At 47.6% G+C, this 14,306-nt stretch overlaps 1 protein-coding gene across 17 annotated transcripts in view; it reads right to left on the bottom strand.

Annotated features, from left to right (window-relative positions):
- The window catches only part of LOC100876690 (uncharacterized), a 123,905-nt gene that overhangs the window by 43,073 nt on the left and 66,526 nt on the right, over window positions 1–14,306 (bottom strand). For 16 of the 17 annotated variants that reach the window (XR_013038165.1, XM_076531713.1, XM_076531719.1 and 13 more), the window contains 7 exons: window positions 13,464–13,674; window positions 11,116–12,218; window positions 10,216–10,432; window positions 9,818–10,069; window positions 9,069–9,438; window positions 6,544–6,838; window positions 41–4,546 (listed from right to left, as the gene is read on the bottom strand). Coding sequence is in view for 16 of the 17 variants with exons in the window: in XM_076531713.1 (XP_076387828.1) it covers window positions 41–4,546; window positions 6,544–6,838; window positions 9,069–9,438; window positions 9,818–10,069; window positions 10,216–10,432; window positions 11,116–12,218; window positions 13,464–13,674 (6,954 nt within the window). In the remaining variant the exon portion in view is untranslated. The remainder of the gene's footprint in view (window positions 1–40; window positions 4,547–6,543; window positions 6,839–9,068; window positions 9,439–9,817; window positions 10,070–10,215; window positions 10,433–11,115; window positions 12,219–13,463; window positions 13,675–14,306) is intronic. The other variant, XM_076531709.1, reaches the window with a different exon arrangement.

Below are 14,306 nucleotides of genomic sequence, written 5' to 3'. Positions count from 1 at the left end.
CACTTCCTGAACACACCACCGGTCTTGAGCAGCCACTCACCTGCAGCGGCCCTGTTACAACGAGCCTCCTTGGTCTCGTTCGGCTCCTGACCCCTCTTCGTCGTGGTCGCTGTCGAAACATTCCGCGGTCCGTTGACCAACGCCTTTAAACCGACATCTGGATCGTTGGCCGCAGGCGCAATTGTCGGCGTAGAACTCGCGATCGTCGACGGGCCGTTGACGGCGCTGTTCCTTGGATCGAGAACGTCTCCAGGTCGTTCTGCAGTTGGCAACCCTCGCCCCGAGTCCGCCATCGAGCCGCGCTGCTGTTCCTGGAGCAAGCAGGCGCTCGACAGCAGGTCCCATTGCCGTAGTTTCTCTCGGTCCAGCTCGAACGCCGCGGACGTCGTGGCTGACACCTGGCCCTCCGAGATCGAGCGAACCGGGGGAAGGTTGCCTTCCTCTAAAAAATGATTCCTGTCCTCGTCAGTCGCCTTCCTGTAAGCCTCGTTCTGGGCGTCCCACACGTAGCCACCGGCGTGAATGCGATCCATCGAGAGGCTCTCGTATGTCAGATCGTCGACCAGTCTGTCCTGTTCCTTGTTCGCTCTGCGTTTCACGCGAGGTCTCTCCGACGACTCCTCCGCGTAGTTCTCTCTCCTCGAGATCACGCTGTCGTTCACGTAAGTGGCGCCGCGAGTCACTTTATTTCGACTCTTCGTGTCCGAGCCGGACACCGTGGCTCTTGCCGGACTATCCAGGTTGTCCAGAGACCGGGCGTTCCTCAGGCTCACTCTTCGAAGACTTTCCCTCCAGAGGGAGTCCTGTTCCCAGGGGTCCTCGGCGCCAAAGTTACCGTTCGACGTCGAGACGTTATCGGTGCTCGTACTCTGCGGCATTTCGTCCACTTGAGTGGGCTGAACGGTCGTCGCCCGGTTGCTTCGGTTCCTCTGCTCCACCAGATTCTGAAGACCCATGTCGTCCAAAAGACCCTCCAGAGACCTGGATCTGCGATGCGACGTCTGCGTTCCATGAGTCAGCTCGAACGAGTCCCGATTGCTCGCTTGACTGTTCGATTTGTCTCGAAGCCCGTGGGGATATAGATTTCTGGTGCTGATCTCCGCCGATGAAATATCCGGAAGGGGATCCGTGGACTTGACCCTTCTAAGAGTGTCCGCTTCGTAGAAGTTCTTCTTGTCCACTAGATCGACCTTGTTGTCACCCAATAGCTGGCACGTGGTTTTCCTCAGTTCGGCAGCTATGCGCCTGGCCTCGTCGATGTCGTCTACCTGTATCTGCCTAGGCATCTGCCTCGATATGGGATTCACGATGCGACCTATATCGTTCTTTTTGTTCAACGCCGAAGCGTCGTCCCTTTGATTGTTCAACTGGGGCAGCCTGGAAGCGTGCGGCTTGCTCGATTCGGTATCGACCGCGTTCACGCTGGCTTGTAGGTCCGAGTAGTAATAGGGCGCGCCAGACTGTTCGCTCTGAGCTCGCGTTTCGCTCGGTAAGTAGGACGGCGAAGCGTGATTCGTTTTGACAGTGGGAGTCGAGGTGGGATAATGGCTCGAGTCCTGGCTCGAAGAGGACCTGTGATTCGATATCATGGAATATCGAGCAGAGTCCTGACTGGCCGACCTGGAGTGACTCTGGAAGCGTTGATCGGAGTAAGGACTGGTGTTCTGCAGCACGCCGGCTGCCAGGTTGTTACCGTGATTTCCTAAAGAGATGGATCCCGTGGGCGAGTGCATGGAGGACTGTGCACTGGCGGGTCTTTGGCAAGCCATAGAGGTGGAAATCGAATAGCTGGAATCTCTGCTGTGAGAGGCAGTCAGCAAATTGTTCTGCGATCCTCTCTGAAGCCGGTGACCAACGTCTCGCGTGTGTTCGTTGTCGGATCGAATCGCCGGCGAGCCTCTGAGCGGAGAAAAGCTGGAAATGTTCTCGTAATGAGCGTCGCCGGTGAAAGACTGCGAATGCTGATGAGAGGGTGGGACAACGTCGGAGACTCTCATGGAAGGCAAACTGCTGGCCGATCCCATCTTGTTCCCGGCTCCGTATCTCAGAGATTGTTCGAGATTGTTGAAACCTAGGTTCGTCTGCCCCGACAGATCGTGACACGTGGACTTGTGAAGCTTATCCACCACCAGCATGTTCTCGTTGAAGCCGTAGATGCTGTTGTAGCTGAGATCCTTCGCGTACAGATCGACGTTGAAAGCGTCGCGTGCCTGCAGCTCCTCCAAGTACTGATCCAAGTCGATGCTAGCCCCGTCGAAACGACTCCCAAGAGACTCTAATTCGTCCAAACTGTCCAGAACTTCGCAAACTTCGCTAACGGGTCTAGTTTTTAGCTGCCTATGTCTGGCTTCCTCCTCCGGTGTTCTTAGCTCCACGGAGTCGCTTCCGGATGCGCTCTCCAAGGAGATTCGACTGTCCCTGAAAGTAGAACTGATGGTGGCGTCTGAGAATCTCGACGGCGGTCTGTGGGTTTCAACCTGACCCATCGGTTTGTTCCACGACTTCGGAGAGTCCCTGTTGGAACCGTTGTCTTTCATTACCGCAACCTGAGGAGACACCTTCTTGATCTCCAGGGATTCTTGCATATCCAGAGAGTCCAAATCGTCCAGCGGCGGAGGAGAAGTTGGGATCGGTGGCGGAGACACCAGTTCGCTGTCGGACGAGTCGTGCAATTCCGCTATCATCGTTCGACTTGCGCCCAAATAATAAGAAGCGGGCCTGAAGGTGTCCGACAAGCTGAACCGAGGATGTCGCGGAGCATCGATCGAGTCGAGATCCTTCGACGACTCGTCGTCGGCGTCGGAACTATCGGACTTCAGGGTCGTTAAAATGTCGGGAAGATCCGTTCTCGAGTGACTGCCGTCGTCGTGATTCCTTTTCTTCGACATCTTACAATCTTTTTCTTCCTTTTCCGGCAGCTGACTCACTTCCATGTAAACGGGTTCCATCTTGCTATCGGAAACGCAAACGAACTCGTAGTGAGGCGTGTCCAAGGTGGAATAATCGCCAGAATCGTGTTTCCTGTTCTCTTCGGTAGGTGCTAGTAGAGAATGCGTCATACCGTTCTGAGCCATCTCCACGTACGAGCTCTCTTCGTGTTCAAAATTGGCGAACAAGCTTTCCATCATGTTCGGATTCGGTCGATCGTCGCAGTTGGGGTCCAATATAGCTTTTCTAGGCGACATCGGAAGGTAATGCTCTTCCGGATTGACGTCTTCTTGCTTCACCGTGGGACTGGTGGTTCGACTCTCCCCCGAGAAACGATCGCCATGAGTCAATAATGATTCCGTCACGCTTAGCCTGTTGCAACTAGGATTAGATACGTTATCCAGATCTTCGCTAGGAATGTTCTGATCGGTCATGCTCTCCTTGGAAGGTGATCTCTTTTTTCGTCGGAAGGACACGTCCCCTTTCTTCTTGGCCGCCTCGGTGTAACACTTGTAGTCGTCGATAGGCTCAGGTACAACTTGATCCGCCTTGACGTCTCTCTCGTTCCCTGCATCCTCGTTTTTCTCTCGTTGATCCAAGTCGCTTCCCGTGTCGTAAAGCAGGGCCTCCGAATCGCTGAACACTCCGCGGTGTTTCACTTCCTGACGTCTGCCGTATTCTTGTCTTTGAACTTGCTGAGATTTCCTCTCGAAGTCCGCCAGCAGGTCCTTCACCGACTTGTTGCTGTCCGTGGACGCCTGTTTCGCGTGACCCTCTTTCGCGTTTCTGTACTTGGAATCCTGAGACTCGGACTCGCCTAACGCGAAATTACGAATGATCGACGACGTCTTCTTCGAGCAATCCAACTTCGAGACGTGAGCTTCGGTTGCTTGAAGCGGCGACACTTTTAACGGTTCTTGCATAGCTAGCACCTCCTTCACCGGGCTAGAGTTGTCCATGTTCGACTCGAACGACCTGATCCGGCATTGTACGAGGTTCATCGTCTCCGGTTTAACCGGAGACCTCTCTTCCGAAGATTCCGCCTCTTCCTTGGGTTTAATGTACTGATACGAGAACTCCTTGATGACCTTGCTCTCGTCGATGTTGCAATCCCAATCGTCTCGTTCCTTCTTCGCGGTCCATTGAACGGTTTTCGAAGAGGACCAAGACTCGGCTGGGTAACTGTTCGACGAGTTTGGACTTTTGTTGACTTGTTCGGCGCCATACACAGCAGAGTTTTTCAGGATACCGGAAGGTTTCCTCTTGTACTTGTCTTCTTCGAAAGAAGCTTCCAGTTCTTGCTGGTCGCGTCTCCCGATGGACCTTTGCGCTTCCGGAGGAAGATAAGACGGGGCACGCTCGGTTCTCTGGCCGGACGAGAAGCTGATTTCCTCGTAGCCAGCGTCGGGTGGAATCCCGCCCAGATTCGTCAGCATGGAAGCGGTGGGACTCGTTCGATGGTCGTTCGAACCTCGGAGGACGTTCTGATTCTGACGGCCGCTTCCAGGAACCGAGTCCTGAATCGGGATCCCCGACGAACGATTGTCTCCGAGCTGCCGGGGGCTCCTTCCTGCATGCGAGGGTCTGCGCGTGCGCTTCCTCCGGACATCTCCCAGCTCTGATTCGTCCGTTACAAAACAAACACACGAGGACGTTCGTTACTCACGAGTGTGATTAATGACAACCCAGAACCCTTCGACGCACTCCAAGCTAGGTTACCAAGCTAGGATCGATCTTGATCGTTGCGAGAATTTATCGAATTCATTACGTTCGTTCCATATATTTTACAGAATAACTTTTAATAAAACATAAAGCAAAGATGGTTACAACCTTTAACGAGTTAAATCGTATCCATCGGTACGAGAATCTTATATCTTCGTTAAACGAATCGACGGTTAATTCTCTTGAGATCTTAACATTCCTGAAGACACAGTGTCTTTCGAACGAACAAATAATCGCAACGATCGAAAAATCGATCCGCCGTGTCCTCGATTAACTCGATAGCAAAGACACACAATACGAGCTGGAAGTTAAATGGCAGCCGCAGGTTGAACGCAGCTCTACGATACAGTGTTAGTGATATAATCCTCGGCATGCCATGCTGACCCACATGTCGCAAAGTAGTACGGCGTTTCTTAGTACGAGTGTTAGGCCGTAACGGACGGTTTCGCTTTAGTTAAATTCCAAAGGTGTTAATCGTTCCCATTCACCAGTCACAGCCCAGACCCGACAGCAGCAAAGAGAAGGAGCCCCGCGGACAGAATGTTTGCAGATTCCACTCGTATCTTTTTTTTTTTATTTCATCTATCTCTCCGTTCCTTTCACCTTTCTTTAAAGATCCTCGCTATCTACAAACTTCGTCGGCCCCTTTCGGAGAGGCGATAGAAGGAGAAACAGCTAGAGACAGAGAGGAGGAGCACGGACGAGGAAGTTTTGAGCTCGTAGCAAGCTCGTTCTCGATCTCATTAATATTTATGCTTCGTTTCTGTTCCGTATCGTTCGAATCACACGTTCGGTGTTAGTTTCAAAGACTTTGACTTCGCAAATTAATCGCTAGTTAACACCTAGGTGGTAGGTAATAATTCACGCAAATTAATTCGACTTTTATAAGATAATTATTACACTGGTCCCTCGCTTTGCGCGTATTTCCAGTAAGTCACTAGAGGTACCTACCGGAGCTTCCGCGGCAGCGATTGTTCATCGACGATCAATAAGAAAAAAAGTACGCGGAACCGAAGGACCAGCGTAGCCAGACGAAAAAGACAAAAACACTGGCTTTTAGAAAATCATTTGGTCGTTTCATGCGCAATCAACGTGTCTCTCTCGTTTCTCGTACGAGGTCTTTGGTAACTTGTCACGGCCCGTGCAACACCATACACAAAAGCGGTTTTTATTCGGAGAACACTCGTGTCGATGGCTCGACCGTGTTAGAGCGGTTTTACGTGTTAGAGTTTGCTATCGTTCGCAGCACAGTCTAGCTATCTACTGCAGAATTCCTTCGATCGCGGAGCTCGCTCGTGGAACCCAACAAATCTTCGATACAGCGTTCTTCCGAAAAATCATCAACGTTCAAACGATTTCGCGATTCTTCAAAAATCTCTCTATAATTCGGATAGCAACAGGGTGTTTGAAAAAATAGCGAAGCAGTATACCGACAATTTGTTTCTCAAATTATTACACCCGTAGTTGGGACGTACTCGAGTAACAGAACAAGCAAAGTAGCGGAAAATAGCGTTTTAGATTTATCGTAAACAAAATTCAAGTCCTCTGGTGGGACTTTTGATGATTTGTTCGTAGTTGCCAAAATCTAAGCAGCGCGTTTAACCTTTTCGTTACATCAGTTTAAAGTTTAAAATTCAAGTAAAAGTACGTCCTTATAAGCGAACGTAAAATAAGTATGTCTAAACGAAGAAAGAAGAGTCTACCAGCAGGACATTTTTCCGAATCTGGCGATAAGGCGAAAAGAAAGGGCAATAAGAACGTCGAACGAATGGGTCGTAACGAAAAGGTTAAAGAGGAAAAACACGGTCGGGAAAAAGAACAGAAGGGTCCCACGAGAGGCTCGAATCGTAGAAGCCACAAGTCAGATAATAAGTTCAGGCGAGGTATCCCTACCTTCGTCGTCGCTGGAGTAGCTGTTGTATCGAGAAACGTTGGCGACAGTTCGACGGCCGTCGGTGCTTTTGCTTCGAGCGTGCGGGCGATGTCCATCCTCTCTTCTTCGCGAGTGACGACTCTCGGCCACCGATGCCTCGTGGGCAGCCAGCTCCAGCAACGCTTGCTGCTTGTAATAGCTCGACAGCTCGTTCTGCACCCTGCCTCTGTTTGCAGAACCGGATGGCTTCCGGGTCAGAGGCGACTGCAGCATCCGCTGCTTCCATTCCAGCAACCGCTTCATCGACTCTTCTCGCTGCAACCACGCAACACCGCTTTCTAACCTCCCGTCTTTGCTTAACATTTTCGGTCGTTCATCGTTCGATGAAAGACGCCTTTGTTTAAACGAGACTGATCGTCTACGATTTCGCAAGTTATTTCGCTCTTCGTACATACATTCTTATGGGAATTTTAGTTCGCTATTGTTCTAAATAGGAAAATATTACTAAATATGACAAGCGTGCAATTTCGACTTTGGTTATATTTTAACGCGAAAGATGTTCCGCTGTACCGTTACCTCGAGAAAACTAGCAAAAACAGCGAGAAGACGTTAATCTAAAAATTTCAAAGAACACAAAGAGAATCGTTAGAATTCAACGCACGCGCGTGAAGACATAAGGAAGTATCATGCGCGATGTTTCACGTTCAAAGAAGCGCAAATAGCTTCTTTCAACGATGACGAGGATCGAATGGATCGTAGTGAAAGCAGAATCACGAAACGCTGGCACATTGGACGTGACTGAAATGCACGTATACACTCGTGCATAGCAGTCTTCTTTCGGTTAAAAAGAAACATAGGGGAACAAGTTTCCTACCACTCGTCCGATTCATTCTTCTAAAGATACGCGCAGAGGTAGAGAAATTTCCCACAGGAGAACCTAGCGAGAGCTTTGGAAAATACTAGGGAGAGACTGAATAGAATCTAACCAAAATAGCAGCATAGTATTCGAAACTATACCGAAATTGCAGCAGGAACGAGTCGGGCGACCATTTTCCCCCACCTTTCTCTTCAACCGAGGGAAGACATCGTTACACGCGCGTGTACCCAGGCACAGGTTGCACCTTTGCGTGAATCATCTACCCGAGAGCTATGCAGCCTACGAAATTGTTCTGTCCATCAAGCAGACGACGAACGCGGTTCACGATTACGGGAGGAAGGTGAAGGGACGATTTATGAGTCACCTGTTTGTGAAGCCTTCTCTGTTTGAAGATTTGTAACGCGTTCCTTAGGCATTTTGTTGGTCGTCGCGTATCTTTCACGAGGCAGGTCATTTTTAAACGCGCGATAAACGAAGACAAAGGTAACGTGTTCCTGTCTTTTAAGGATTTTTGAGACACTACTAGAAAACGAGCGAAAAAGTTTTCAACGAAACGAGTTAAATTTACTGCTGTAACAAAATTGAATTAAAAGTTTGTTAGTTATTAAATTTGATACCCGTATAAAGTCGTAAATTACGAAGCCGCGAGCAAAGTTTGGCCTCGAATTATTTTTGAAGAAACACGACAGAAAAACTGATGCAATTAATGTAATTGACATTTGTAAGCATACGCGAAATACTAAAGTACAAATCTTTCTACGTAATTATTGCACAACGAGATTCCATCGATCGACGAATGCGACACACTTTTGATATTCTTTCTCGAACGAATGTTCACATTCGATCATACATACGTCACACGAACGCGTCACTGCTTACACAATCTCCTGTTTGACTTGTATGTATTATGTCATTGCACTTATCATAATCAGCTACTTGAAATTTTTGACACGAATTTGCGAACAATTTACTTTTCGCTCTTAAACTTTTACACGTTAACTCTTTAGACTCGTAATTCGAAAGTCGTTACTCATTATCCGTGATCCAATAACTTTTTCAACGCTCTAAACTTTATTCTTGCCGACGTTCCATAACCACCACGACTTGGTTCGTGATCTCGCGATCGATCTCACTTTCATTTTCTGCTATTTCAATTTTCGACTAGTTGCCGAGTTTCCGTGTTGACTCTTTAAATACCGCGATTCAAACTGTTTAATCGCGTTCGAGCGTCTGATATTTCTTTTGCCACTTAATCATGTTTTTCATTTACTTTATGACGAATATACTAGGAATTTGAAGAAAAATTGGTTTATAAAACACAGTGTCTCAAAACATGAAATGTTATGTTCACAATCAGCTACGCAGACGTTTATTTCCGTACCGGTAATAAAGAATTTATGACACTTTTAGTATAGCACTTCGAAATCGTCGACGGTCCTCGTTTTTTCGATACTTATACGTCCGTGTCCACGTAATATAGAGCAGTACGTTAATCCAACTATTCCGGTTACGAGATCGTGAATATTTTAGTTACCGGTAGACGAATAGGAGATCACTAACGCGTTGAAAGTTTTATGACAGTCCAGAGGTGACGAGAAACTGGTTGGATCGAAACGTTCGAGGATATTGTAAATTTTTGGAAATGGGAAGAAAAGGTGGACGACTAACCTGTTGTATCTTGCGTTCACCATCCCTCGAGTCCTGCTCGGAAGATCGTTCGCCGTAGTCGTCGTCGTCGGGATCCAAGGCTGCCGGATGTCGCGTCCTCGGAAGCCTCGCGGACGCCGACCTGCAGAACTGTTGCTGCTCGTTCCATCGTCTGGCAGCGGCGTGAGGAGCGTGACACGCTTGGCCCACGTGAGTCCCCTGACTCGTGTGACTCGTCGTCGGTCTACCCCACCCTATCGACGACTCGTAATCCCGTGGAATTCGACGAGGCACCGTTCCGTCCTCCACGTGAGTCAGCAATTCCCGACTACTCGATTCGTAGCTCTTTTCCCGCAACGATCTCCTCAGTTTTGCCTCGTTGCTGTTCAGTCTGGAACAAAATCAGACAAATTCTCGACTCTCTCCCGGTTCTAATTTATCATTTCGCTTCGAATTAACCGTTCTCGAGCGGAAACGCGGATTGCAAACGCGTCAGCGACGATTCACGGTCTTTGATCTGCAGCTGAGAAGCTAGACGCTGTCGTTCGCTTTTTAACTAATATTAAATAGTTTCCACTTAACGTTTTCCATATCATATTTTTAAACCGTGATGGCTTAAGGTACGACAGTTAAAGTAATAGGATGATTAGAAATTTGATTACTGATAGCGGAGTTAAGTAGTTGGAAGGCGACGCGTTTACTTAAAAATTACCGGTTTGTATCTAACGATAAGCAAAGAAGCAGATCGACGAGCCAAGGTAGTGACTCACTCGGTATGCCTCTGGAGCGATTGATGCGGCATCACGTGCTGCTGATGAACGTGTTCGCGTTGCCCTCGCCTCGCTCCTGTGCAGGAAGCTTCCGGTAACGTAGCTATTCTACCGTCGTCGCTTCTGCCATCGCGAATTCCCGTTGCTTTCGCCGGCATTGTCGCCCGGGAAAGTGATTGGTTCCTTTGTTGCTGGTGATGCTGCGGCGTCTGATGGAGGTAGACCGCCGACTGCCTCATCTGTGCCGCGTATCTGAACAACATTCAATCACAAAATAACGCGAAACTTGCTAAATACTTTGTGTCGGTGTAGACGCTACGCAAGCTCGATAAAGAATATCGCTCGTACCGTTATAAAATGTAACGATACGACAAAAAAGCCACACAGCACCGGTTTACCTTTCCTCGGAATAGAAATATCCATCGTTAGCAGCTTCCGACGGAGTGACAATGTCTAAACTCGATTTAGGCCTCTGTGGGCGCCTTTGTTGATTCAGCGATTCTTCGCATTGAGGCGGCAGCTGTTGTTGCGGCTTCCTGTTCGCCTCGTATTCCAAAAAGTCCGCGCTGTGCGGCCGCGGTGGTGGTTGCGCTCTCGGTTGTCTCATTATTGGCACTGAATCAAATCCAATTAAAAACATCTCTCGTGTCCTTTTTCCTATCGTCCTATTTTCACCGAACGTGTCGAACGCTACTGCGGGACCACTGATAACGAGCTACCATTAAATTTCATTTTATAAAGTATAACGAAACTTGTAAATACAATTAGTAACTAACCGATGTATCTGATTTTTGTATCAATTGCATCATTATATTTGTAAAAAGAATAACGTTACATAAAGTAGACCTTTTTGTACCACCCAATTTTCACCTGCATAATTTTTTTATATCTAATCAATCTCGAGACATAATTCGTCTCAATCGCGTGACTCACCCTGTACACCACGGCGGACGTTAAAGTAGAATCTAAATGCAACACCGAGCAAAAAATTAATTCTTCATAAAGAATTGGGTTAAGCGGGAGTTTGATAACGCGCACTAAGTGCGATGCACAAGATTAATACTTCGACTGCCAGCTCGAAACTCTTGGTAGTTGTAATGCTTTCTTTAAAAAGGAACGTTTGATCTTTCCAAACATTTTCTGCCGCTAAACAAGAAGTTTGTATAATACGAGTGAAATTCGAGCGTCGTAAGATTAACGCACGAGTAAGGCGGTGTTCGAAACGTTAAAAAAATATATTCCCCATTGATACGTCGTTCGGCAGCGAGTATCCACCGGTTGAACGAACACGAACATACCGTTAGCGGCCGCGACAGGAGAATGAATCTGCTGCTGGTACTGTTGGTGTTGCTGAGCGTAGAGAGGAATCGGTATAGGAGCCGGTGAAGCTCCTTTGGTATATCCAACAGGACCAGCCGGCCTCTGGTAAAGTTGAGGGGCGCCATAAACTTCCTCGTAGTCTCCGTTTCCTCTGTTCGATCTCGGTTTCACCGCGCTGCGTCCGTAGGTGTCCGGTGTGCGCCTCTCGGTCTGCGCTTGCCCGGTGTAGCCATAATTCAAGCCCGACTTGTCCGTTCTCAGACTCTGCTGAGAAGGTTGACTCATCCTCGTCCCGTAGATCATGCTGTTCCTGTCGTAGTCCGACATCGGACTCTTGCTGGTCACCGTTACGTCCGGAGACACTGGCGACTTCCTGTAGTCGGGGTCAGGGGACGGCGTCGAGTACTCGGTCGAGCCATCGGTCAGTCTTCGGGGTTTCGGAGGGGCGTTCGCGTAAATCGGTTGTCCGAACTTCCTGGGCATCGGTTGGACAGTCTGAACGTTGCTGGCCAAATGCGGCTGACTCTGCTGCTGCTGCTGGACGACGTGCTTGTGTTGGTGAACCTGATGACCCGATTGCGCGTTCTGATGGGAAACGTGTTGATGCAACATCGCCTGGTGAGGATGCGTTTGCTGCAACTGCTGAGGCGACGGCATCAATTGACCGTATTGTTGCTGTTGCTGCGACGTGCTTGCTTGGATGTACGGCGTTTGCTGTTGGATCCAACCGTTCACCATAGGTTGAATTTCGTTCGCGTTATTGTTGTTGGAAGTTATCAGGATATTGTTATTGGTATTGTTGTTATTGTTATTGGCGGTACTGTTGCTGTTGCTGCCACTGAGATTCGGGAAGGAGGCAGTGTTAACGCTATTTGGACTGGAATTGTTGTTGGACGCGTGGCTAGGATCATCTCGAGACTGGAAACCGTGGAAACCCGAGTCGCTGTCGTCCGCGCTGTGATTCAGGATCGAGGATATCGAGGACACGCTTGGCCTCGCGCTTCGCTCGCCGTCTTGCTGACCCGCTATTTCGATCATCACCGCTGCTTCGCCGGCACCGCTGAAGCACAATTTTAAATTCCTACGTTACGTCGTACACCTTAGTCTGACCGTTGTCATAGTCTGTAAAGCTAGGTAGATACTTAGCAAAAGAAAAGTTTCGTTATTTCTAAGCGTTTTAATCTTGGACGTTCCAAATCTGCAAGATCATTTCTCTGGCTGGCATCGTATTATTTACCAATATCTCAGATTTTCGATGCTTCAAAGTGCCAAAATTGCAAAATACAGTCTCGGAATACCAATTTACGAAAGATCAGGACCACGGCACGATAAACAGTTAATTCGAAAGACCGCTGCGCAAACTAAAAGATCGACAAACTAGAGTTGAGAAAGTTTCGTCGTGGTCGTGGAGTCATTAGCTTTGAGAACGAGCAACCCTAGCCCACAGATAGGTTGCCTCGAGCTAGCAACTTCCTGTAATCGACATTGCAAATTAACTGTGCATTTTGTAGTTTTCGGACGAAACGTCGGCCAGACTGACGACATCCGTATGTAACTTTGACAGACGCAAACTAACCCGTTGGGGAGCGTTGCGCCATGATTACGCGAAACCGAAAGTTTCATCGTCCCTGTCCGCGATACTTTTCAACCGGATAAGTAGGGACCATTTTACGCCAGACGAACGGAATTTATTTTTCGCAGAGGACAATCAAAGTTTCCGATTCGATTTAAAAGAACGACGATAAAATTGACTGCGAATATATTTTTTTCGTCGGTTTGCAAAAAATTCAGGAAAGAACCTCACGAGCTTTTGTTTCTTTCATTACCGTAGCGCATCGCGACCTAATTTTGCCGTATCAAAGAAAAATATTACCGCCCAATTGTCGGATGAAAGAATCCGAATTAATGAAATACTAAGCTAGGGTTTCGGAATTATAATCAATTACCTTTGGAGAAGAGTTTAATTCATAATTTTCCACTTTCCTCGCCGAGGATCAGAGACCAAAGTATAATTTAACGGGACACAGAAAGGAGGAATGCTTCAACCGGAAATGGAGTATGCTTTTATTCGTTCGGGGAACGCGTTTCTTTTGACGAGGATGAAATCTTACGAAACTCGACGGAACAATTAGAAAAAGAAATGGGAAATGAAAAATGAGAAATAGGAAATGATGGGCGACACTGATACGAGGCAAAGCGGAGATAAGAAAGAAGTCATAAAATAAGAAGCAAATAGAATTTTCTATCAAACGTTGTATCAAAAAGTCTCGATCACTGTTACCGTAAAAAATGTTTTATATTTTTTTGATAAAAAATGGAAGCTTACGGGTTCGGATCCTGAAGGAGAGTCGCTAGAGTTAGCGCGTTCACCCATTGATTCATGCTCTCGAAACTATCCGCTGCGAAGTGGTACGTCCTCATATTCGCGTGTTCGGCTTTAAAAGCGAATTTTCTGTTAACTTTATCCTCGGGCTTGCAAACGGTGACCTTGTACGACGGCAACAATATCGATCCCAACAATTTCTCCTCTTCTGGACCTGCGAACAAATTTTTATCAACTATTTAATATCGATTCAACATTTGCGGGTACATAATGAAATATTTAAACGCAAGTTTTCTTACCCTATATACTCTTTCGCTCGCAAATTTACCGTCGGAAATTACTCAGGGAGAGTTTACTATTGACGCAACGAGTATCTATTCTGACTAATCGAACTGCGGGATTAATTGTTTCGGTTACGTAGAAATTCCAATCTATCCATAACGAAACGGTAGCAACGGGTATATAGTTTCGATGATAAAAGGGCTGAATTGAAACGTGACTTTGATAGAACAGTCAAGAAGGCTCCGGTTGCTCATCAATCACAAAAGTTTCGAGATACGGACAAACGCGAAATGATTTCTCTGTCTGACAAATCGAAAAGTTCGATTCGTTGCATTGGAAAAATCTTGAAGCAACCACTGGCACGCGTTCGTTCGCGCCTGTTGGAGACACGAACATAAATCCTGTGTGCTGAATCACGGACAGAGGAAAAGGAAGAAGATAAAAAGTGTTGTAAATTTCGTCGCGAATGCCAGAACGGACACGCATGCGAACAGAGGAGCGAAAGATGTACGACGTAGCGTGAACAAGTACACTTTTACAACAATTTATGCGTTGTTCCGTTCT

This window comes from Megachile rotundata, chromosome 5 (assembly GCF_050947335.1).
Source record: "Megachile rotundata isolate GNS110a chromosome 5, iyMegRotu1, whole genome shotgun sequence".
NCBI classification, from domain to species: Eukaryota; Metazoa; Arthropoda; class Insecta; order Hymenoptera; family Megachilidae; genus Megachile; species Megachile rotundata.
The sequence above is the reverse complement of the archived record's forward strand: the minus strand, read 5'-3'. Positions and strand labels throughout refer to the sequence as shown.